Source organism: Engystomops pustulosus, chromosome 1, assembly GCF_040894005.1.
Source record: "Engystomops pustulosus chromosome 1, aEngPut4.maternal, whole genome shotgun sequence".
NCBI lineage: Eukaryota > Metazoa > Chordata > Amphibia > Anura > Leptodactylidae > Engystomops > Engystomops pustulosus.
The window spans coordinates 237,406,568-237,433,856 of NC_092411.1; the positions used below are offsets into that span (position 1 = coordinate 237,406,568).

Here is a 27,289-nt window from a genome sequence, read left to right on the forward strand (position 1 = left end):
ATTGATAATTACAGTACAGAGGTCTCTCCAAACAGTTCAGACAGGACTAATCAACCTGAGCTGGATCAATCATACACAGCAGCTGGGGAATGGTGCAGTGCTTGATTATTTCTGCCTGTCAGGCACAACACAGTGATTACATCATTCTCTAAAGCAGTGCAAGACGAGAAGCAGAAAGCCAGGCACGGGAGTGACAGAGCCCATTATCGTAATTTTATAATTGTTTTTCAACAAAAACACTCAGCTCAGAGATTAACCCTTTAACGCTGAGCCCCTTTTTCATATTTTTATTTCCATTTTTTACTCCCCACCTTCAAAAATCCATAACTTTTTTTTATTTTTCCATGTAAAGAGCTTTATGAGGACTTGTTTTCTGCATAACAAATTGCACTTCATAGTGATGGTATTTTATATTCCTTGCCATGTACTGGGAAGCGGGGAAAAAAAATCCAAATGCATTGAAAATAGTGTTACCGGTGGGTGTTTGCCCGTGAGCCCTCTCCATACCCCTGCAGACGGCATGTGACTATTAAACAAGATATGTGCCTGCATCAGGGTAGCTACAGCATTCTTAAGGTATGTTTGCTTCATTATGCATGAAATCAAATGGTAGATTGTCTTTAAGTTCCTATAGACAACAGCAGATGATGTATTGTGGGTATGGTTTGTGAGCCATCATGTGACTTTGTTCCCAGTATGACAGCTCCGCTACAGTTTTCTACTATTACTATTTTCTCTTTATTAATTGGTCACCTAAGCAGAAATAAACAGAATTTTCCATCTCTCCGTAGTATTTCTATCCTCTAATAGCAGTGACAGGCGAGTGATTGCCGAGTTAGAAACCTGCTATTTTTAATGCCTCTGGGTTAGACTGTTAGTTTTCTGCCTTCATTACAGTCATAAATATCAGAAATGTCTCGTATATGAGAAAAAAAATGCATTTTGACTATTTCAAAATTACCAAAATATTTGTTTTCATTCCTCAAGTAGAAGCAATTGAACCCTGCTACCGTCACCCATTCAGATTGTTTCCAAATACCTTGTTAGGAAACAACTAATAACTATAAAAACTGGCATGTCTGCAAACTGGCATTTATGGGAAAATATAGGGTGTCATCTAAGGGTTAACATAAAGTGGCACAGTAAGAAAGCATTTAAAAAATGATTAAAGAAAACACTTCTGGCAGACACCTTCTCTGGAGCTGCAGATAGACTGTAATGTGATTTTACCATGCCAACATAATAAAGGGCCACCAGCAAAGCCGAAAAGACAATTACAATCTTATGTATTTGTGTGTGACATAGATAGATTCCTAGAGATGAATGCATTAACACCCCCTTACCCAGACCAGAATTCTTGGGACAGATTTTTGGTTTTGGCTTCTGACTCCTATTATAGTGTCCTATTGGATCATCTTAATTAAATAATTTTATAGATTTATCTATTGATGTCTTTCCCACCATTGAAAATTGCGAAAACTTTTTTTTTTTTTCTTTTTTCAAAAGAAATTGATGTCATAGTATGGCCTCTATTACCCTATGTAAATCCATCTCTCACTATTCATCTCCTACAGGTTTACTAAATACATGTACTTACTGCAAACACCCCTTAACTCCTTCCCGACGCGCGCCGTAATAGTACGTCACGCGTTGGGTGCGGGTACGTGGAGAGGGCTCACAGGCTGTGTCCACAGCCGGTAAGTCATTGCTGCATATTGCAAAGCTGCCGGCGGCTTTAAAAAAATGGCTCATTGGAGACCGTGACGTCGTCGGGTAGCAGCGGTCGGTCGCTATGTCTTGTTTTAACCAATTCATTAAAATGTGTGATTTGCACATTTTAATGAATGAGGATGAAAATCGACATATACTGCCATACTGTAGTATGGCAGTATATGGTAGGTTCAATCAGACAACCTAGGGTTAATGTACCCTAGGAGTTCTGAAAAATAGTAAAAAGAAAATTTTAAAAAAGTTCAAAAGAAAATTTTAAATAAAAATTCAAATCCCCCATTTCCCTGCAACTGAGTTAAATATAAATAAACAGTAAAAATCATAAACACATTGGGTATCACCGTGTCCTGATCCATCTATTTTTCACTGCGTTTAACCCCATAGTGGAAAATAGAGCCCAGAGTCAAAAATGTTACTTTTTTGCCATTTTGAAAAATATAAAAAAATTCAATAAAAAGTGATCAAACGAGCTTACAGTCCTAAAAGTCCTATGCAAAAGTTATTAGCGCCAGAAGATGGCAAAATCTGAAAAAAAATTGTACAGGTTTTAATTATTGTAAATCCAAGCCCACAAGAAATGGCGCAAATGCGGTTTTTGACCATTTTCACTGATTTGTTTTCCCCCGCTTTCCAGTACACGGCATGGAATATTAAATACCACCACTATGAAGTGCAATTTGTTACACAGGAAACAAGCAATCATGGAAAATGGAAATAAAAAAACAAAAAAAAGTCGCTAAGAGGAATCCTGACTCTCACCTTTAGAATGAGAATCTTCTCATTGTTATATGTAATACTTTATTGCAATAGAGGTGAATTATGGAAGCCCCATAGCACAACCTTGTGGCCAAAATGAAATACAAGATCTTCCCATTTTGAAGCTCTTCATCTGAGATATAACTACATTGAAAAACTCTGAAGCTTCAGATACTTTCTGAATGGTATGTGAAATACAGCAATTATTTTTGTATCTATCTCTCTATACACACATAATATATAATATATGTGTGTGTAAATATATATTTATATATTGCACAGTCTTACTGGATTGAATAAAGAAGTGTTCTATACAATATTTAATTAATACTAATAGTACAAAATTTGTAATTGATGTTAGATTTTGAAAATATATAGTCCTAAAATCTCAGCTTGTCCATAGAAATTAGCTTCTGCAATGGAACGCTACTTTCCTGACAAATTTGGCCTTGTGGTCCCACAGCCATTGGAGGGCAGCAAAGTATATATAAAAGTGAATACCATATATAGTCGAGTTGACTCTGAGTATAAGCCGAGTTAGGGTTTTTGTGCTGAAAAACTCAGCTTATACTCGGAGTCAAGGAATAAAAAACCCTATGTACTCACCATCCGACCACCCCTTTCCCCGGCAGGTCCTCTTCTATCCATTGATGTTCCGGTATCTTCTCCATGTCCCCGTGCAGTCCGTTGCAGGGATCGTGCTGTCAACCGCTCACTGACATAGTACTATGTGCACCGGCATCGGCATGCACAATGATGTCAGCAAGCATCTGACCTCACGATCTCTGCGACGGACGGCACGGGGAGACGTAGAAGATACCAGACCATCAATCAATAGAAGAGGACCTGCCGGGGGCATTGGAAGGTGAGTACATTTGTTTGTTTTTTGCAGGCTATATACTACAGGGGGCTGGCAGGCTATATATTACAGGGGGCTGGCAGGCTATATATTACAGGGGGCTGGCAGGCTATATATTACAGGGGGCTGGCAGGCTATATATTACAGGGGGCTGGCAGGCTATATATTACAGGGGGCTGGCAGGCTATATACTGCATGGGGCTGGCAGGCTATATACTGCATGGGGCTGGCAGGCTATATACTGCATGGGGCTGGCAGGCTATATACTGCAGGGGGCTGGCAGGCTATATACTGCAGGGGGCTGGCAGGCTATATACTACAGTGGGCTGGCAGGCTATATATTACAGTGGGCTGGCAGGCTATATATTACAGGGGGCTGGCAGGCTATATATTACAGGGGGCTGGCAGGCTATATATTACAGGGGGCTGGCGAGCTATATATTACAGGGGGCTAGCGGGCTATATATTACAGGGGGCTGGCGGGCTATATACTACAGGGGGCTGGCGGGCTATATACTACAGGGGGCTGGCGGGCTATATACTACAGGGGGCTGGCGGGCTATATACTACAGGGGGCTGGCGGGCTATATACTACAGGGGGCTGGCGGGCTATATACTACAGGGGGCTGGCGGGCTATATACTACAGGGGGCTGGCGGGCTATATACTACAGGGGGCTGGCGGGCTATATACTACAGGGGGCTGGCGGGCTATATACTGGGAGGCTGTGACAAATGCATTTCTCACCCTCGGCTTATACTCAGGTAAATAGGTTTTCCCATTTTTTTTGTGTGTTGAAATTCGAGGTCTCAGCGTATACTTGAGTATATACAGTTTCCACATATTCTATCAAGGTGCTGAATTTTGTCTACATTTGTCATGGTTGTGAACTGTCCATAAATTCCTCCATTTTAAAACTGGAGATGTTTGCAGTAAAAAATAAAGTTTTGTTCTTCTTTTTATCCAGGAGTACAAATGAAAGGGGGTTTATAATAAAGTGTAAAAGTGTTTAGATATACAATACTTTTTCTGTATGCCATACGTGTAGGATCTGCCCTACAGTTATTGGTCCAGTGATGATGACAGAGTGACCTGCTATATGATTGCCTGTAGCAGTGACAGATCTCTTGTGTCAGGATGTTTGATTTTCAAAACATGTATAGAGAGGAGACAGTTTGCCAATCTTGATTCTAACAGCGTTCTGTTTTCCTGTGATATAGTTTGCCCTACCTAACTATATAAACAGTTTATCAAACTGCTGCCACCCATGTATCGCGGCGGTCTGCTGCCCTCCGCTGCCTCGCCGCGGTCTGCTGCCCTCCGCTGCCTCGCCGCGGTCTGCTGCCCTCCGCTGCCTCGCCGCGGTCTGCTGCCCTCCGCTGCCTCGCCGCGGTCTGCTGCCCTCCGCTGCCTCGCCGCGGTCTGCTGCCACAACTGGTCTTCATTTACATGATCTTTGTAATTTTTCCAATGTTCTCCATTCAACAGTATTGGTATTTCATATGCTCATTTCGTATTTATATTCCCAGAAAGCAATGCAGTGGCAGTAGGTGTGCTGGTGTGAGAAAGGAGGTAATGTGGATCTTGCTGCGGCTACATAATGCGGCCTAGTTTTTGGTCATGCCATATATAACACTTCATTGCTTTGGAAATGGCAATTCAGGACCAATGTATCCCAATTTAAGTCAAATTTACTGCAGAAATCAATGTATCAAGAAAATGCAACTAAACCAAACACGGCTTCCCTCTTGGATTAGTATCAGTGATTTCTGCCATTCTAATTTCCCATATTACACAGAGTAATCCAATTAAGGTATTCCCTACTTCAGCAGTTAAAGTTGATCCAAAGTATTCCCTATAAATAAACAAGGAATGACCCCACATCAATATTTCACATTACATTGCAATGTTTCTCAAATGCATAGAAATGCATTTGCGGAGATCTGGATGGATTGATTCCCAATATTTCTATCATTGCTAAATCTTCAGTTTCTATTTTTTTTAACACTGCTAAAACCCCTGAAATATATTTCAGTAGTCTTTCACATCAAAGGTGTAAATGGATTTCTTGAAAGTTCCTCAGCAGGCTGGAGATGGAAGGAAGCCTCTTTGCACCAACACAATTGCTGTTGGAAAGCTCAGCTTTGCAAATGACTTAACTGTGATGGTGATGACCTTGCATCTAGAAGGACAGATAATCATTTGGTGAAGGAGGTGTAAATATACTCTCAGTGCACATGGATATACTGCCAGGGCAGGGTTAGGCCGACACACACTTTACAACCGATTAATAGGGGCAGGACCTTTGTATTCTGGGATGTGGTCTGTCCCCTCAGCTTTGTCGTTTTTCCCCTAAGTCATGTTACCTGAGTAGGACTGAATCATCAAACCACTGCATACAAATTAGTTGTCACAGCTTTTACTCCACTAAATATTCGTGAAAAAAATGTATGTGTGAACAGACCCATAGAAAAAAAAAACTGATAGCATGCAGACCGCACAAATCGGAATGAGCCATTACGGAGCTCTTGTATCTCCCTGAAAATTATAATCTGCCCAATACCAGGGCATGTCATGTAGTAGCATCTAGCAGCAATAGGCCCCAGCGCAATGTGACCTTGGTGTGCCTTAAGTGGTGTCACAATTTTCAAACTTTTTATCTTGATTGGCGCTGTTGTTCCACAAGGAAGAGCTGGTTCCTTGTGTCATACATGCATCATATACACCATGTTACTAATTATAATGCAAATTATATTTCCCTCTAATTTTCCTAAATGGTCGATGCAAACAACAGTTGGTGTAACAAAAGTCATCACCCATTAGTGTATAAATAGAATTTTACTAATGCTAGGTTACAGGGGACTAACAGTTGCACACATTATCAGGTGTGCTAGATCCTACAGACTAAGCGGTATACTTTGGGGTCACTTATCGTTTTTTTCCATTGGTGTTTGCACCTTTTTGCTGCATAATGGCTGTTTTGCACCTATTTTGTACTTTTTTGAAATGTTATTCCTCAATTTGCTGTGTGTTTTTGCACCCCATTTGTCATTATATTGCTACTCAATTTATTATACTATTGCACCTATATTGGCGCAAATAATTGCACAATAACACACCAGCCCTGACCATGCTTAGGAAAGGCAATGGTATGATAATAATAAGGCGGAAAAAAAAAACTGCATTTGACAAAGAGCCAAAACGACTGACAAATGAGATGCAAAAAATAGACTCACCACAAGCGCAAAAAGAGCGCAGAGAAGGGGGAAATAAGATAGATGACCCCTTTATGTCCAATTAGAAGAGAAATATATCTTCAAGGGCCATGCAGAAGGGCCTAGTTCTGGTCCGAAGTTCAATTCCCACCCAGTTCAACATCTGCAAAGAGTTTGTATGTTCTCTCCGTGTTCGCGTGGGGGTCCACCAGTTTCCTCCCACACTCCAAAACATACTAGTAGGCTGATAGCTGACAGCAGCTCTAGGAGGCTATTGCAAAGAAATTCAAGCAGAAACTCTCCAAAAACTAACAAGTTCAATGGATGCAAGAATTGGGAAAGTGATTTCAAAGGAGGCTTCCTATGTTACCGTGTAGCTTGGCCTGGCTTGGATGTTTTTGATTTCAGTGAATGTGATCCCCTAATGCTGCAAATTCAATAACCGACCATTTTCAGTTTTTTACAACCTACAAAATGTTTTGAAACTCTGCTGCACAATAATTTGGAACTGCATTTTGAGTTTTTCCTTAATTTTGAAGAATAAACTGTTTATTATTGGGAGGTTTTTTCAATAAAATTCGATTTATACTCTAACAGGTGATGACTTTTATTATACTATATATAATTGATATCAATCAGTGTCATGTGCATCAATCATTTAGGAAAATCAGAGAAATATAATTTGCATAATAATCTGGAATGTGATGTATACTATAAGGTCCTATTGTGTATGAGTGTGTATCCTCTTAACCACTTGCTTTCATCTCAGAGACTTTTCTCAAGCTGGACTTTTACCTCTTCTGTCCTCCGTATATAGGTTATAAATTGTAAGAATACTGGTGGAAGAATGTTATAAACTTGTTAGGTAATAAATATATAGTTGCTTCTCCATGTAGTTTTCTTACTCTTGCCTGTTTATGCTAGTGTCCGCTCCAACTGGATTTTCTTTGAAGTGCTGCCTCACCCTTCATCTGATACTGAATTTGCAATAAATTGTTAACTGTAAATTATTTCTTCATTTTTCTGTAGCTACCGTACTTCCTTCTGTAAAGGATGACATAAACTTTACAAATATAGATGCCTAACCATAACCTAAAAGGCATCTGATACTTCCAATGCAGCCCGTATAAATCTAGCAATGTGTTTTTTTTTTGTGGCGATAAAGTTACATTGTAAATAGTGATTCTTTTATAAAAATAAAAAAGAGAAAAAATTGCAGGGCAGTTTTAAAAAAATGGAGCCTTCACCCTATTAATCTCCCAATATTCGGAATCTACAGTTTTGTAGATATAAACTAATGTTGAGGATCGTAACCTGAGTCATGTTGTCACTCGTGGGTATGTGGAGATCTGAGTGACAACTTTCTCTTGGGTACAGATGTAGTATAAACACTTGCTTCATTTCAATAATTCATATCTTACTATTACTGTCACCTGTATGTGTTTCTCAGTGTCAAAAAAGGAAAAAAGAAATGTATGTTATGAGCCTGGAAAATACGTCTTGTATTGTTACTTTTCAGTCACATGTTTAGGTTTTGACATGTCATTTTAGAAGCCAAAACCAGTATAAAAGACAAGGGTCTGTTTCTCTATTTTTTCAGTGCACTCATTGGTTTGGGTTTATAAAATGTCATCCTAAAACCAGAATGTGGGAATGCACTCTTACATTACTATTGATTTCCCCTTTCCATTTCTGGCTTGGACAATGGATCAGTGATGTCTTCAACAAAAATGTAAAATTTTCCTGGTATGAATATACTATTCATGGGACCCCATTAGTTTATCAGCATTTTCTACAACTTTTTCAAAGACTTTTAACAATTTAGGGTTGGAAATCATGGGGCCAGTTTTCCTTTCACAACTGTTGAAGAGCCACACATTTTGAATCATTATCACTTTAAGGCCATGGAGAGGGGAAGTAATTGCTGCAGAATTTACTGTGGGGGAGCAGAAGTTCAACTTTTTACAAAGTTTGATATCTGCATTAAGAATCCACAGTACTAACTGACCTGCTGATTCAGGATCCAAATCAGGTAAGGTCCTGGTGTACACGCTAAACATGTCCATAGACTTATACTGGCAGAGACCTTCTCTTCGCTTCTGTCCTAAGAATATGTTGCATATATTCAGCGGACTTCATTAGAGGCTATTCGGGACTGATGCAGCTGTATGGCATCCATCCCCTACCTCCCCTGAGCATATACTGAGACGATTAATATAGAGGTTTTAGGAGAAAAATGTTATATATATACGGCAGGTTTTATTTTCTGCACTTAAATATCTTCTCTTTGTTGAGAGGACAGGTAGTGGGCTATATCAGTGACTGTGTCCACTGATAAGTGAAGGGCTGTCAGTCAGTGATGGGACTGCCTTATGTCTTCACAACAGACCAGAGATTTAAGCGTATAAAATACAAGTTATACTAAATTCCTCCTCACAAATCTATATAATAATCTGCTCATTTTCTCCTGCTCTATAATATGTTGCTTTCAGTTTACACTGCCTTTTCCTGGTGACAGGTTCGCTGTAAGCTTTATCTAATGGACTTTATTATTCTGGTGTCAGACATTCTCCTGGCATCCATCTAAACCAGATTTGTCCATCGCACTGCCAGATGGTGAGACTTGAATCTTTTCTCCAGGGAATGTATGTATATTGTCAGAATGGCATTCAGCCTCACCCCACTCCAGCTGAAGTTTGCATAAAAATGTCAGCTCACCAAATGCATTGCCAGTCTTTAAGCCATTGAAACCAAACCGTGAAATTCTTGTGGGTGAAGCTGCTGACATGAACCTCTGTATTTCGTTTTGCAAGTAAATGCTGCCTCATCAGCAGAGCACTTATGTGACTGTACAGTTAGTGAAGCTCTAGTAAGGCAACATGTGACACAACTAGCATCTGATGTAGAGATGAGCAGTTGGGGTGCACCTCGCATGACCCGGACGTATTGAAATTCAGGTTCAGGTCCACTCATCTCTAATCTTATCTATTTACCTACACTTCTGGTATTTCAGTTGTTTTATACATGAGTATTAATTCTCCTTCTAACCACTATATACCTACCGTATATTCTGCATTGTTCACCAGTTTTCTTCTCTGTAGACACACACACGGCATATCTTGAGGAATCAGAGTACTGACCAAGATTGCTGTAAAACCAGTATTATTGTGAATTATTGCACCACGGTTTGGTTTATTTGAAGAGATTATCTGGGGTTTTGAACTTTACTCCACTTTGTCACAATGTGCATTTTCCAGAAGTGGCCACTATTCCTGATCTGTCCTACTGGATTCAGGAAGGAGGGGATTACAGTTTGTAATCTGGTGGTAAATAGGGAGGGGTTAGTTTTGTTGGGTAGTTTGTGGGAACCATTGAAGGACACAGAGATTGGCACATGTAGCATGTATACCGCTTTGCAATCTATTGATAATTATAGATTGAAAATGGAACAGCGGGAATGTTTGGAAATATCACAAAATGTCAAGCACAGAAAAAAATTATTTCACGATTGAATAGATATTTTATTATTGAAAGGTGCTGGTATGGAAAGTTTCTTTATGGAGGAGGCAGATTTTCTTCAATGTATTTGGTCCTGTCCTAATTTGGGAGCATTTTGGTCTAGGGTAATTGGGCAAACGAAATCCTTTTTTTTTTTTTTTTTTTTTTTTTTTTTTTTTTTTAATGCCTCACCAACGTTATTACTCTGAAAGATTCAATATCTGGTCCAGTGGATCTGGATACTAATTCCTGTAAAGTAAGATATCTCATGAACAGATTGTTGTTCTTTGGTATGAACACCGTTATTATACAAATATTGGGAAGTTTACTGTATATACTCGAGTATAAGCTGACTTCAGTATAAGCCGAGGATGGGAAATGCATTGGTCACAGCCTCCCAGTATATTTCCAGCCAGTCCCATGTGGTATATAGCCTGCCGGCCCCTGTGGTATATAGCCAGCCAGCCCCCTGTAGTATATAGCCAGCTAGCCCCCTGTAGTATATAGCCAGCTAGCCCCCTGTAGTATATAGCCAGCTAGCCCCCTGTAGTATATAGCCTGCCAGCCCCCTGTAGTATATAGCCTGCCAGCCCCCTGTAGTATATAGCCTGCCAGCCCCCTGTAGTATATAGCCTGCCAGCCCCCTGTAGTATATAGCCTGCCAGCCCCCTGTAGTATATAGCCTGCCAGCCCCCTGTAGTATATAGCCTGCCAGCCCCCTGTAGTATATAGCCTGCCAGCCCCCTGTAGTATATAGCCTGCCAGCCCCCTGTAGTATATAGCCTGCCAGCCCCCTGTAGTATATAGCCTGCCAGCCCCCTGTAGTATATAGCCTGCCAGCCCCCTGTAGTATATAGCCTGCCAGCCCCCTGTAGTATATAGCCTGCCAGCCCCCTGTAGTATATAGCCTGCCAGCCCCCTGTAGTATATAGCCTGCCAGCCCCCTCTAGTATATAGCCTGCCAGCCCCCTCTAGTATATAGCCTGCCAGCCCCCTCTAGTATATAGCCTTACTATGACAGCCGGGAGACTATATTAGACTCTCAGGCCTGTCATCCAGCCTGATCTATAATGTCCTGCTGGAGGTGTTGAACTGCTTAATGGAATATTGTGGCCAAATGAGCGAATTGCCCCTTTTATTTTGTCATTTTGTAACTTCTAAAACTCTTAATAAAAATTGATCAAAAGAATGTACAGTCCCCAAAATAGTAGCATTGAAAACATCAGCTCATCCCGCAAAAAATTACACCATATGGTGAGTCTTGCTCAAACGCTGATTAACTCTGAACTAAACTCGCCATAACCATTCAGTTCCGAGTGTTCGGGTCAGACGATCCAGCCAGCACTCACTGCGAGTTGGACGCATAAAACTCGCTAGTGTGTAAGCGGTCTTAGATTTATGGAAAGATGAAATGTAAGTTGCTATGTATACAGTGCTAAACCCATTTCTACATTTTTATACTATTAATACATGTCAAATTATGTGCTACTGTCCTTGATTTATGCCTAATGGGAAAAGAAGCATCTTGTAACACTTATTTCTTTTTCATTTTAGGGTATTGTTGTGACCCCAATGCTGCTGCTTTTATTTGTAAGTTGTATATACGTTCATATTTTGTGTTGTTTACTACATGTTGAACATTCCATATCCCATTCATCAGTAACCTCTAACTATTGAAACTTGTACAAACATGATCTAGGCCACTTTCTTTTTCCACTTCCCATCTGATGTTTCCATCTCTGCACTGATTTAAAATATGAACAGAAAAAAAATCAATAAATTTGATCAAATATCCAAACAGATGTCAGTCTCTCCATAGACATTGGGTTTAAGTTGATGTTTTTCTTCTAGTTGGGATCATCCTCGTCAGTGCCCTTTACCTCCATTTTCTCTCAGTTGTTTATGACTGTTGTGGTTCCACTGATCATCGGCCAGGTAAGTCCCATGTTATGTGAACTGCTTACAATTTACAATTTATTATTTGATGCTGCTTGTATGTCCGCTCAATATGTTGGGTGCCCACATTCTGTGCCGTGCCATTCAATTATATTGCACTGGGAGAGTTGGGTTAGGGACCGACTTGTTAACTATCAGAATATGATATTTATGTTTAAAAGATTGTACAGTATACATAATTTAGTCAGAAGGTAACATGGCATAAAATGAAGGCAATGTGCCAGGCTTGCAAGACCTTGCCTATCCAGAGGATAGGACAAAAGACAGAGAGTCAGCTCACCTTTTCGTCATAGCAATCAACCAGGTGGAATTCATAAATACGGCCACTCTTGTGTCCAGTCCAGTTTCCTAGAAATCCACCAATTAAAATTCTACAATATTCAAAAGGCTGATGTCATTTGCTTTGGGCTAATTGATGGACTGATAGACTTGATGGACGCATGTCTTTTTGTAACCTTTTTTACTACTACGATTCTATGATTTCATCTGTTAAAAATATAACATTTTTTATCAGTTACATATTTAACGGTTAAAATAAATATTTTAACTGGTGGAATTCAGAAGCTGGACTTGTGTATCCACAGTATAGGACAGTGATGGCGAACCTTTTAGAGCCTGAGTGCCCAAACTTCAACCAAAGGCCACTTATTTATTGCAAAGTGCCAGCGCAGCACTTTAAGCAATAATTTATTTCTCCTTGTTCATTGACAACTTTCAATCCTTCAGCCTCCCAAGGACACCAACCCAGTTGAAAGGAGGAGGGCAAATTCCCCTATCATTGTAGGAAGATTCTGCAGGCAGATTCTTTGAGTCCTGTCTGGTGAACTTCATGCTGGGGTGATGGCCTGGGTGCCCACAGAAAGGGCTCAGAGTGCCGCCTCTGGCACCCGTGCCATAGGTTCGCCACCACTGGTATAGGAGATAAAAATTGAATTGCTGAGGGTCCAAATACCCCCACCAATCACTAGAACAATGTTCCCAGCAATCCAGGGAATGGACCAGTTCTCAGTAAATGAAGATTTAAAAGAAAAAAAAAAAATGTTTGCCAAACACTGATCCGCTATCTCCAGTATTCCAGCGTGTTTAAATGAGTGTCAGAGATAGCTGAGCTTAAACTGTAGGGATAGTGATCAGTTTTAGTGATGGTAGATGTGACCTACTAAGAAGTTCCTGTGAAACTAAGCTCCTCAGGACTTCTTTTATTATAACTCTTATCAGCCTGGGGTGCTCCAGCTACGTCACCGAAACGCCTCAGTGCGCCTTGTGTTATAATTTATTCACTTCCCCATTACGATACAAGTTCTGTCTGGTCCCCCATGTCAGCAGCTCTATGCACTGTGGACAGGTGGGACTTGTATCATATGGAGAAGTGAATGAGGCGCACTAGGGACGTAGCCGGAGCATCCCCAACTGATTAGCATAATTTCTATAACTCTATATTTTCCCAAAAGTGGACTGTAGAGTTGTCCTTCTCAGAAGTTCCTGAGGAACTATGCTCCTCAGGACTACTTCTATTATATGTCTACCATAAGTAAAACTTGATGGTAGATGTCCTTTAAACCCTATGGTCTGAAGGGCAGGAGACGATCTGCTCCGATCAAGAAAATCCCATTTCCCAGACTGCAATCCTAATGGTCCATAGTAGTCACTAGCTAACCATACAAATACAAAGCCTAAGAAAATGTCTTTATTATTTGCTATGTTACTTTCTAAGAGATGTGGGGTAAACTAAAATCTGTAACGGGTTACTTGAGTAGATTTCCAGGTAATAAGAGTGAAAATGATGTAGTAAGGATAATCTAGCTGGGAGCAGAACCAGTATTATTCCGTGGTGTTTCGGTAACAGCTGTACTATATACAGTGGTTTTCCTGTAGAATACATAAGTAGGCTGCATACAGTCGCCAGTAAAGGCAGCGCCGCTTTGGTCAATAGGCAAACAAGAGGAGACTCTCAGATAAAATTGTGGGTGACAGATCAGATTCTGAACACATCCAAGTTATTCTCTAGAGGTGTCTAATGAACGGCCTCTTGCTCAAAGCTCTGCAGATGTCACCAGCAATGTTAGTCCAACATCATGCATATTTAATTAGTTTTCAGATCATCAATATTAAATAGTAATCCGGGCGACATATTTGTGAGTATATTCAGAACAAGCGAGTTGAATCACATTGCACCATTAATATGTATGTTATATTAGGAGTTTTTCTGATTATAAGAAATTATTTTCACTAGATCATATGCATACGGACACAAGTTGTTATTTTCTTGCTTTTTGCTGTAGCTGAATATAACTTCTTAATAAGCCCTTTTAGTTCAACTTTGAGCGACCTTTATTTTAGAGGCTTCAACAAATTATTATTATTTATTATTATATTGTTAACGCCTTTATGACCAGTGTGTTGGTTTTAATGCTGCTTTGCACTTGTAGTAGTTTAATTCTAGTTGCTACTTTTTTATTGTTTTATTTTCACTGCTTAGGTTACAGATTTTAATCATTTTTTTTTCTTCTTTAAGTTTTAAGAGTTAAAAAGATTGTTTTCATTCCATTGATTAGACTAGTGCAATTTTGGTAAAAAAAAAGTAGGAGCAACCCTAGTCGGGATCTTCCTGTGCCTTTTCATGAGTTATACTCAGGATCCAGCATTTGCCACAATGTAGATGTGAAAAGCATCTAGCAGAAATGTAGCTAATAAATCATTACCAGTGTGTTGTCAAGCATGTTTCTTTCATGATCCAGTGTGGTGGCATCATCCAGAAAATCAGCTTTGAAGTGAGATGTAAAGTCTTGGAGGGGAGAGCTCAGCGTTGAGATCACGCTCTCCACTCCTCAGGCCGCCTCATTGGCTGTACTGCATAATCACTGTCTCTCCTGAAGCCTGGTGAATTATGGAGAGGTGTAGTGGGGAGAGCTTGACTTCAGTGCTGAGCTCACGGCCTCCATGACTTTATACAACCAGTTTTCCTCTCACTTCAAAGTTGATTATGTGGATGATGCCACACTGAGCCATAAAAAAACATAATCTGGAAGGTGTTAAAGGAGTTTTCCCACAAAACAAAGTTAGATCCTGTCCACGGGGCCGCCATGCTGAGACCCCCGCAGATCGCGAAAACTTTGCACTGCACTTGGCGATCTCTGTCAGCTCCATAGAGATTAATGGAGCAGAATGGTCATGCGCGGCCATTAGTCTGAGGAGCGGCGAGGGGTCCGGGTCGGCACTGAGACCCCCAATGATCGCCAAGTTGGTGGGAAAACCCCTTTAAGATCCTCGACATCAATACTGGTAGTGGTCTTTTTGGTACCCTTAAACTCTTCTGGAGCTATAACTGGTTCTGCCAAATTGGACATTGAAAGGAATGGGGCCTCTACTGTACCTCTAATTTTATATTGTTTCCTATGGAATTCCTATATGATCAATAGATCCCATTGGCTGCCATATGTATAGAGGTATAAAGGCTCTTTGTTCATGATGAAGGGTTTTAAACTTCTAGAAATAAAATTTTATGTTTGATCTAAATGAGAAAAAGCGTGAAAAATTATATTCATGTAAAAGACAGGTGTATGAAGTTTTAGACCAAAAACGTAAATATATGTGAGATCTCTTTCGTTTCAATTTAGTGGTAAATGTGTTTCTTTTGATTGAGAACCCAGCAGTTGACCCAAAATTAAAAGGACAAAAATAGAGACATTTGGGAGTCTCCAGGTGGGCATGGGTTAAACAACACCCAGTGAAGCTATTGATAGTCACTGCAGTGTGTTATGTTCCCTTGCGCTTTCATGCCATCTCCTTCCCTGCACATAAGTGCTTGTGACAGACCTTTATTTTATGTTTTATATTAAAGAGCAATTTATGATTAAATCTTAATGACCTGGTATTTTCACAGTGCGCCCGTATATTCTACCAGTTTGAACATTTTTCAAAGAAGCACACCAAAACCCACTGTTTTCCATGAATAAGTAATAAAAAGCATGTCTGCACATTATCATTCATGCATTCTCTAGTTACCCGGCCAGTGATTAACCCTTGTGTGGGCTCTAGGAGCGAGTTGCCAGTTTGGTGGCTTGAGCCAATCTTTTGTATGGCTGTGGCAGCAGCAGCTGTTTTTACATGCAGGGAGGGCAAACACAGGCCCCTAGTGCAGCATGGGTGTAAGAAGTCTTTACTAAGTAATGATATAGTTTGATGTTTGTCATGCTGATATACTTCTATATGGTATGAGAAGCTCTCTCGGACGTCAGCCAATTCCAAAAGCAAAAACTTCTCAGAACGGGCTGCTTTGAAAATTGACAAGTACTGAAAATGTCATCTTCTGGTAAACTTTTTGGCTAATGTTTGTTTCACATTTTTGTCAAAAGTCTATTGCATTCTCCATCCACAAAACTGGAATAAATAGTGGAGCAGAATGTTTTTTGTTTATACTGGAAGAATCATGGTAACCCATCATACCCTATTAAAGGCCTGGGGTCTTCTGGGTTACCTTGGTGTCCTGAAATATAATAAATGCAATATTTTATTTTTTGCAGAGATTTGAAGCTATAATGAATAACTATTTTAAGTTTTTAAACCAGATTGCGAAATGTTCCACATTTTTTCTGATGTATTTTTATTTTTTTTCTTAAAAATGTTTTTTAAAAAATATTTTTAAGGGCTGCCATCTTCAGCTTGAGTTTCAGCATTTGGTGACATGCTTTACAGCAGCAATGACTGGAGTTGGCTCATTAAGATCTACGTAGATCATAAGATGATATCACAGCTGAATCACATTCGCAGCAAGTGCTGCCTGGATCGCCCATCCCAAACGCTGCAAACCAGAACTGAACTGACGCGCTAAGTTTGCAGCGTTCAGGCCGGGCGATCCAGGCAGCACTCGCAGTGAGCGTGATGTGAGTTCAGCACATAACGCGCCCATGTGTGGAAGGGGCCTCATAGTGTGTATCAATAGGGGGACTAACCTTTTGAGGGCATTGGTAAGTGTCAGTCTATTATCAAGCCCTATGGTCCGTGGGAGAATTTCAGGATATTGTACTAAATAAAATCTAAAATAATTAAAACATTTATAAAAACTGTAACCAAAAAACTTGATTTAAGGTTTAACTACATACTTAAAATAAAAAGTATATTAAACTATTGGCAATAGGGTAGGATTTTTCCTTTTTTTATTCTCCACCTGCTATTCTTTGACTTTGGCTTTTGGAATAATATTTTCTTGGACATGGTTACCAAGGTTTTTGAATTCTTTTTAATATCTCAGATGTGCACATCAAGTTGTTTATAGTACTCGGGCTAGGGCTCCACAATAGCATTTCATTAACCATCTGGTAAAATTGTCTGAACTTTACCTTGCCTTTTATTGCTTCAACTTCAACATTTGATAAATAATGGCTGTTAAATCACTCAATACAACCCCCCAATTATTGATTTTAATATAAAAAAATCTAGACTTCATGCAGACATGTGAGCATGCAGAGATTTGTATGACTTCTACTGGATCACACCAAATAATAAGACTTTCCATTAACGTACAAAAGTTAAATGTGTTTTTCTAGGAAAATACCCTGTGCTGGTAGGATAAGTTAAAGGAAATCTACCATTAAAATCAAATATGTATAAATGAGGGACACTTACTCATAGGTCCAGACACTGAATGTGGTAATCTTCTTATATGTGTCATTTATGGCCTCCTTCCTTTTAACTTTTTAAATTATGCTAATTAACTTAAAGGGCTACTGGAGCCACTCCATGCAGTAGTAGCTTCACAGGGTGTTACAGTGTGCAAGGAGCACTTACCCTTCCACTGTGTGCTGAAACTTCCTCTTCTGCTGGGAGCTTACATGGGGCAGAAAAAGGGAATTGCTGAGAAAGCAGAGACAGAATAACAGCCCAAGATTCTGCAGCATGTAGAGGCTCTGATAGCAGCCCAGTATCCCTCAAAGCTCATTAGCTTGATTTTAGAAGGAAGGAGGCCATAGATAACAGATATAAGAAGATTACCACAGTCACAGTGCCTGGATATATGAATGCCCCTGGTTTATTGCTCTAGAGCTTGATGGTAGATTTCCCTCAAAAGTTTTTAGGGGGTCTTTTGTTGTGTTCTATTTTTTTGTTTCAATGAATGAAACATGTCACCATGCATTTTTAAGGGCTTACACACGGCCGTTGTATTCTTTTTCCCATTTTTGAGCCAACTGTCCAAGCTACAAAACTCAGAGCAGCTCTGAGTGGTTTGAGCAATTTTTCTACTGTCATTGATGGGTGATGGGTGAGCGGATTACACATGCCGTTGATGCTTGGGTCTATTGATTGCAGTCCGTGAAAAGGATGTGTGCCGGTAGGGTAACCTCCTGAAGACAGTGGCTACTTGTCTCCTATGTGTTTTTTTTTGGCCAATCTCTGGCCTCAGTGGTTGTGTGCTATTTTTTTTTTTTTGTCCCAATCTTTGCCCTCAGTGGTCAAGTGATATTTATTTTATTTTTATCAATTCCCAGTCTTCATGTCCGATTAAATGTTTTATTAAATTTTTTTGCCTAATTTCTGGCCTCAGTGGTCACGTGCTACGTGTTTTTGCCCAATCCATGGCATCGGTGGTCTTGTGATTCTTTCAATTTTTTATTTAAAAAAAGATCATCGTCAGAGAGAACTTGCAATTCGTAATAATCGCATATAACAGCCGCACACAATTCTGTATCTTATCACTTGTGCAGCTATGAAATTGTTCATTACATGTTTTATTACTGCATGTTGCGCTGATACATTATTAGAGAGGAGCGTAGATCCACGCTCCCCGCTCGCCCCGCTCTGCAGGTAGCTTTTTTTTATAAAGGTGCCCACTCATTTTAATGTGTATGTGACACATGCTGAGCAAAAAATACATTGCTGCCTGCACAGTGTCGGCTGCATGTCGCGTTGTAGAACGCCCACACGACATCCTAAATTCTGTGTAATTTTCACTTTTTACTCTAATCCTTGAATTAGAAAAGGTTTCCACCATCTCCCATAAACAATTCACAACTTATAACGTTCTTCTCTCACTTTTTAAAGTCATTACATCCCGCCGCCCCCTTAATTAATTACTCAGGTGATGATTAATTCTTCCTGCATGAATTTTTTTTTCAGGTGGGGGGAGAAAGAAAGAAATCAAATGGCATTTATCTTTAGATTCATGAAAACTCTAGATATTCCGACTTTGAATTATTTAAACTCCCCCAGCACATACACTTTTGCTTTTCAAGCATAAGTTATAATTTAATTAAAAACTTCTGGCGCATTCCTGGCGTTTTTAAATATTAACGTGTTCCATGGATCACTTTCGATTATCTGCCGTCATGAAATTCCTGAAGATGTCACAATTTTAAGGTTCCTGAAGTTGCACTCAGAATTGTCTGTTGATGCAAGAGGGATTGTGATAATTACACACATCCATTAGTATCAGCAGAGGAGATAAACATCAGGGAGTCTTAATGGGCTTGTCTCGGTGACAGCCGGCAAAGAACATTTGACGTAATTAAGGATAGATTTGATTCATTTGAAAATATACTCTCATTATAGGTGCCCAGTGGAAGTTGCACTAAAATTGTTAAATTCCCCAGAATAAGACGGCAGCGGCTGGGAAGCTTTTGAAATCCACTGTGGCAGTCATTGGAATTATTCACTCCTCTTTATGTCTTTCTGCTGTCAAGTTCACTTTGCGTTTCCATGTAGAGCAAGCTCTGAAAGAGACAACCTGTTGGCTCCTCTTTTCCAGATTGTGCGGAGGTACATCAAGGACTGGTTGGAGAGGAAGAAGCCTCCATTTGGTGCCATTAGCAGCTGTGTCCTTCTCATGATCATCTACACAACCTTTTGTGATACATTTTCTAACCCAAATATTGACTTGGACAAATTCAGTCTGGTTGTTATTGTATTTATCAGTAAGTGCACTAGGAAACTCTTTTTTTACATGTTTCTTTCAATGTCTTTCAGCATTTATCATTTCTGTGTTAAAATCTGATTACCGTATTGCATGAAAAGGATCATACTAAACTTCTGTCAGATCGTGGGCTCTGACTGTTTTTATCCCCACTGGTCATGAAAACGGGGCCATGTTGTGCATTGACATTCAAATGAATTAATCTTCCTTATACATACGTTTCTTCACTTGAATGTTATTTTTAAAAATGTACCCGTGTGAAGAAAATTTACCATAAATTTAGCCTTGTTGTCCCTTGCAAACATAACTTTGGTTCTTGGATGCGACCACTGTTGATGGAGAGAATGCCCAAAAAAACAAATAGTTTTTGCATATGAAATGGCCAGAAGGTACTGCATGCTGTATCCAGGTGGTCAGGCAGGGCTCAATAGTGCATTCTGGAAGAGTGAAGCGGTGGTTGTGTCCAAGGACAGCTCTAAGGAAAAACATGACTACATTTTCACACCGGTACATTTTTTAATTAACATCCAATTGAAAAAAATGTGTAGATGTATGGTAGATTAATTAAATTAAATGTAAATACCCAGATGGGAATACTCCTTTAAATATTAATGGCTTGCTGAAGATGAAAGAGTTCCCACATGGTCAAACACTTATCACCTTTCCTGTGAATAGGTAATACGTTAGTCTTGGAACAATCCCATGAAATAACTAAAGAGACAGGGATGAGTTGGCTTGGGAGAGGGATTTGGCAGCTCGTGAATCAAGTACTAGAGAAAGTTTACACTTTAATGCTCAGTCCATCTACATTTCATAGTGTGTGATTATATTAATAGTATAAGGAAGAAAAACTCATACACAACTATAATCAGAATTTCTGGCACTATGCTTTAAACAGCTGCCATATGAATCTGGTGACTGATTCCATTTGAAGGGCATTTTTCAGCAGTTTTATACATGCAAGACCACAGGCCCTGTTAGGAAGCAACCCAGGGGAGCTGCTTAATCATATACATCTATGATGTTGGTAGCAGCAGGACTGTGAAAATGCATTTATATTTCTGGACTGTTGCTGGACCTGCAGCACTGGGGCATATTCTCATCACATAGCTGTGCTCTTTGCTGTCCCTAATATAAATATGAATGCCAGGTTTCACTTTATCCATTATGTATTTCGGGAAGGTTTGTGATCTCCGTAGAATAAATGCTAGTATAGTGTTCTCTCCATTCTGCCCAGAATTCCTGATGGCAATACTCATTACTGAATTACACTGCTACTTTCTCTTTAGTTAGGCACAGTATATGTGTTGTATTTCTGTTCCAATATTTTTATTGATGTAAACAGGTTAATCGCATATAACCTCCAGTATAATGAGTACACAGTAAAATAAATCTACAAGCGTACCAGGTAGCATTGGTATTTGGTACTGTATAATCGAGCTGTATCTTCACAGTTGATAGATGATGTATTGTATTTAGCCTTTGAATTGTTCAAATTATTCATAACATCTCTTTTCTCTCTCTTTCAGTATTTTTTATCCAGCTGGCATTTATGCTTTTAACATTCCTGTTTTCTACTAGGTAAGCCCCATCTTTGATTATTTTTAGTGTATCTGCACCAGCAAACTTCAAAAGTGACATACAATTTGACCAGGTGCACTACTTTCATCTTAGTAGCTAAGTAGTATTTTTGGCATAACACAACATATCTAGATGGCACAAAAAGATGTCACTGTATGTTTCTAAATGAAAATATTTTCTTTTGGATGAAATAGCCTTTGGTTAAATGGATGTTGTAGAGCCGCAGCCACATGCTGCATACAGCTAAAAAATAATATATATTGTTCTTGGATGACTTTTCTAAATCTGCTGATATCTTGCAAAATTTTGTAGCCATTTTCCCCTCAAGATTAAATATCTTTTTTAACTAGAAGAACTGCTGGAGAAGGTCTGCAATTGAATATTATTTAGAACTTGGGGGGGGGGGGTAATAAGTTTATATAACTTTTGTATAATAAACTAAAGGAAAGCTTATAATTTACAGGTGTTTTTTCCTTTGCGGTCAGTCAGATAAGGGTCAGTGCAAACTTGGATAAAAGGCCAAGATTGCACATGAAACTTGTGTAACTGCATGTTATACATATGCTTATAGGAAATTCTTGTAAGGCAGGGATACTGTTTCACCAATGACCTACTTGGGTATTCGGCCATGGGTCAACTTCTATAAAGATTGGCATTGTATGCAGCTGGTCAGCCTGTTTACAAGGAAATTATACCAAAACAATCTACCATTTTACTGCCAAACACTCTTTTCACTGCAATAGCCAAGATTTTTTTCTGTCAATACCACCTACAAATTATAACCTTTTACGTTTATTTCATCCCTAAAGCTCTATGCGGTCTAGTTTTTTGTGGGACAAATTGTAGTTTGTAATGACATAATTCCGGATTTCAGATATCCTGCTAATGAACTTCTATTAACCCTTTCTTTATAGTATATACAGTACAAAAAAGAAAGTCAATGGTCAAGTTCATTCTGTGAGGGCTTGTTTGTTTGCCATCCAAATGTATAAACTTGAGGTTCATAAAACTTTTAAACAAATACTATTATAGTTGTCTAGCTGGGGTTGATACGATTGTGGAAGTAACTAACTTTTGCGGGGTTTGTTTACCACTTCGGCAAGGCCTAGTAGACATGCTCCAGAGAGAACTGGGGTAACTCAATGGAACCATGTGCTAACTTTTGTCATAGTCATAGGAAGAATAATTGGTATCGTAACAATCATTGGGTTGTGAAGGATGGACACACATCAGTAAAATATAAAGCGAAGCGGAACTTGTGTCTCTGCTCTCTCATCGGAGCAGAGAGGTGCACAGCTCCTTTGTGCTCTCTGCTCCCATCACAACCGGCCTTTGTTTGTATGTAAAGGCTGCAGCAGTGATGTCACATTGCCGTTTGTATTTGGTCACATTGGTCATTTGCTGTTTGTATAAAGATGGCTGGACGCTGGAGGCCACAATTGGCCATCCTGGACAATCCTTTTAATCCTATGCAAATAACAAGGAGTTTGTAATGATACGTTTCCTTTTTTCCTTGCAGTAAGAACACCGGCTTTACACCAGCAGACACAGTTGCAATAGTATTTTGTTCAACCCATAAATCGCTCACGTTAGGTAAGTTTAACTTCTTACATAACTTATTATTCAGAAATGATGCTGTAACATGAGTGGTTACCACAGGCAACATCCATATTTTCTTTTCATCAATTTTGATAAAGATACAAGTACATAACCCAGAGACTGCCTGAATATAGAACACCTCAGAGTTGTTATTTATTACCACCTAAATTGGGTCATGTTAAAGGAAATTAACCATGAAGTATGATAAACCAATAGAACCAAGAGGTCATACTAACATTTTTCCAGCTTTATGCATTAATCTCGCCCCCCGAACCAGACTATAACTGATACCACCAACCTTCCCGGACCAGACTGACTGATACCGCCAACCTTCCCAGACCAGACTATGACTGATAACGCCAACCTTCCCAGACCAGACTATGGAGGTGTCAGTCATAGTCTGGTCTGGGAAGGTTGGCGATATCAGTCATAGTCTGGTCTGGGAAGGTTGGCGGTATCAGTCATAGTCTGGTCTGGGAAGGTTGGCGCTACCAGTCATAGTCTGGTCTGGGAAGGTTGGCGTTATCAATCAGTCTGGTCAGGTTGGCGGAGTCAGTCATAGTCTGGTCTGGGAAGGTTGGCGGTATCAGTCAGTCTGGTCTGGGAAGGTTGGCGATATCAGTCATAGTCTGGTCTGGGAAGGTTGGCGGTGTCAGTCATAGTCTGGTCTGGGAAGGTTGGAGGTGTCAGTCATAGTCTGGTCTGGGAAGGTTGGCGATATCAGTCAACCTTCCCAGACCAGACTATGACTGACACCGCCAACCTTCCCAGACCAGACTATGACTGATATCGCCAACCTTCCCAGACCAGACTGACTGATACCGCCAACCTTCCCAGACCAGACTATGACTGACACCTCCAACCTTCCCAGACCAGACTATGACTGACACCGCCAACCTTCCCAGACCAGACTATGACTGATATCGCCAACCTTCCCAGACCAGACTGACTGATACCGCCAACCTTCCCAGACCAGACTATGACTGACTCCGCCAACCTGACCAGACTGATTGATAACGCCAACCTTCCCAGACCAGACTATGACTGGTAGCGCCAACCTTCCCAGACCAGACTATGACTGATACCGCCAACCTTCCCAGACCAGACTATGACTGATATTGCCAACCTTCCCAGACCAGACTATGACTGACACCTCCAACCTTCCCGGACCAGACTGACTGATACCGCCAACCTTCCCAGACCAGACTATGACTGATACCGCCAACCTTCCCAGACCAGACTATGACTGATATCGCCAACCTTCCCAGACCAGACTATGACTGATATCGCCAACCTTCCCAGACCAGACTATGACTGACACCTCCAACCTTCCCAGACCAGACTATGACTGACACCGCCAACCTTCCCAGACCAGACTATGACTGATACCGCCAACCTTCCCAGACCAGACTGACTGATACCGCCAACCTTCCCAGACCAGACTATGACTGACTCCGCCAACCTGACCAGACTGATTGATAACGCCAACCTTCCCAGACCAGACTATGACTGGAAGCGCCAACCTTCCCAGACCAGACTATGACTGGTAGCGCCAACCTTTCCAGACCAGACTATGACTGGTAGCGCCAACCTTTCCAGACCAGACTATGACTGGTAGCGCCAACCTTTCCAGACCAGACTATGACTGGTAGCGCCAACCTTTCCAGACCAGACTATGACTGGTAGCGCCAACCTTTCCAGACCAGACTACGACTGGTAGCGCCAACCTTCCCAGACCAGACTACGACTGGTAGCGCCAACCTTCCCAGACCAGACTACGACTGGTAGCGCCAACCTTCCCAGACCAGACTACGACTGGTAGCGCCAACCTTCCCAGACCAGACTACGACTGGTAGCGCCAACCTTCCCAGACCAGACTACGACTGACCCAACAGGTGCCCCAGATCAATCCATTCCTAGTTGCTTTGTTGTATAAACTTGCAGTTTTTTAAAATTAAATGTTCTTTTGTTTTGTGGGGAAAGGGAGAGTAACTTTAATTTTTTTTACCTTATTACTTGAATTTTTTTGTTTTTTAATTACAGTTTTAAAGCACCATTTAGCAGGGAATTCTGACCATATGTGTTCCCTGCTATTCCTATATATAGGTCACATATAATAGTGATCTAACATCTCATAGCATCACTATTATCAGTGATCTGTATACGCATACATGCAGTAACGATTCACATTGCATCTTCTCTGCTGCAGGAATCCATGTGATGTCAGGATCTTCCTGCAGCCTGGGTGCTTAGTATGAGCGCTTTATTCATGAACTGCTATGACAGGTGATATGAGCCCCTGTTACAGTATAGGATGGGGCTGTCAGTGTGACCTCCCTATACTGCTGACAGTGTGCGTATTAGAGTTCCGATACCAGAATTTTGAATTTGATACAAATACTTAGTATAGTATCAAGATACTCAAAACCTAAACGATCCTTTTTCTGTGTACAGAGCTGTATGAGAGTAGGGTACATTCACACAGCGGTATGCCCGCCGTGCGGGCATACCGCCGTGTGCTGGAGAGGAGGAGGAGGCGGCCCCTCCTCCCTCCATAGAGAATAGCGGCGCACGGCCGCACACACGCCAAAAGATAGAGCATGCTCTATCTTTTTGCGGTGTGCGGGCCGGATCGGTGCCACACATGTGTGGCACCGCATCTGCGCCGCGCCGCTATTGCCGTCTATGGGGACGCACATGCGGCCGCAAATTTGCGGCCGCATGTACGTCCCCGCAGACGGCCATGTGAATGTGCCCTTTATCTGTAGGGCAATTGTACTTCCTAGTGGCATCTTTTAATATCTGTGACATGTTTTGGCAAGATGGAAAAATCCACATGTAAAAGAATTGACAAAAAACCCTATTTGCGCCATTTTACAGCTTTTACTGTGAACTACGTGCAAACCAGGTGATGGTTATTGCCAATTGCAAGCGTTTGAGTGGAAGCGCATGTCTTCATTGAGATGTATACAGGTCCACTGGGGATAGACTAATAAATCAAGAATATATTGCAGGAGATCTGGTAGAGCTGCCCACAGTACATACGACTGCAGCTCAGTAAAGCCATTATTGCTGTCATGTAAATGCTGGTTTGTATAAAAGACAGAAAGAGGAGGAATAAACATGCACACCCTCGCTTGATTCATTTCTTTTATTAGTACCTTTGCCATTGATTGATTAGTACTTGATATTAGTACTTTTCTTCTATTGATTGATTGCATATGAAGTGACTATTTGACCTTTAATTATGAAGCTCCACATTGAAAATGACATTGAGCTATAGCTTCTTGTAATCCTGCTGGAATACCCGGCAGGAAGCCATTTGGAGTTCATTCAGGATGATCGAGAATACCTCGAGAAAGCCGTGTACTATCTCTTGAACGCTTTAGAAACAAAAAAGAAAAAAATTCACTCCATAATGGAGTCTTTGATATAAATTTGCTCATGTAGATTAGTGGAAATGTAACATGTTATAATTGCAATCAAAATAAAAGCATGGTGGAAAAGTGTTTAATGGAAAGCTGTATCACTGCCGTCCGGCTAAGTCACATATGTGCTGTATTCAGGACTCTATGGAGGTAATATACCTCGTTACTTAGCTTTCAGATTGTTCTTTCATACTTGCTATGACATGACTCTGCCGAATCCCCCATGGAGATGCAGTATGCTGGAAAGTACATGCCAATGGCAAGTTTTATTCCATTATAATTTACAAAGGAAAATGGAAGATGACACTTGAGTTCTGATAATCTTACAGAAAGCCCTGCACCCCTCATTCTGCCATGTACCCTATAAGAGAGATCGATATTTAGGTAGCTTTAACTGTTCAGAATCATTTACATTTTTTTTTTTTTTTTGGTAACGATTTCTTTTTCAAAGGGTCATAAAAATGGCATATATAACCTTATATTATCACCTTTTTTTATAAAAAAAAAAAAAAACCCACACAGAAGAAATACTTTGCATTGTTACACTGTCTCTCCAGTTAAAACCTTTTCTGAACTACAGTAATGAGAACTCCTGCCAGGCTCCCCTGGTGCCATCACCTGTCCCAGCTTCCCTGTATTTGTGCATTACTGTCAATAAATCAAAGACTATGCCATTAGGAATAAACCAGGTAGTCTATCACTATATAGCACTACAAACAACTTATTAAAATATTATATGTTGATGAGCCAATACAAAAACA

General features: G+C 40.4%; 1 protein-coding gene across 1 annotated transcript in view; it reads left to right on the top strand.

Moving 5' to 3' along the window:
• Positions 1 to 27,289, top strand: part of SLC10A7 (solute carrier family 10 member 7) — a 107,496-nt gene that overhangs the window by 66,910 nt on the left and 13,297 nt on the right. Inside the window, exons 6-10 of the mRNA XM_072121752.1 lie at positions 11,613 to 11,648; positions 11,910 to 11,993; positions 19,756 to 19,921; positions 21,450 to 21,501; positions 23,021 to 23,094. Of these exons, the coding sequence (XP_071977853.1) occupies positions 11,613 to 11,648; positions 11,910 to 11,993; positions 19,756 to 19,921; positions 21,450 to 21,501; positions 23,021 to 23,094 (412 nt within the window). The remainder of the gene's footprint in view (positions 1 to 11,612; positions 11,649 to 11,909; positions 11,994 to 19,755; positions 19,922 to 21,449; positions 21,502 to 23,020; positions 23,095 to 27,289) is intronic.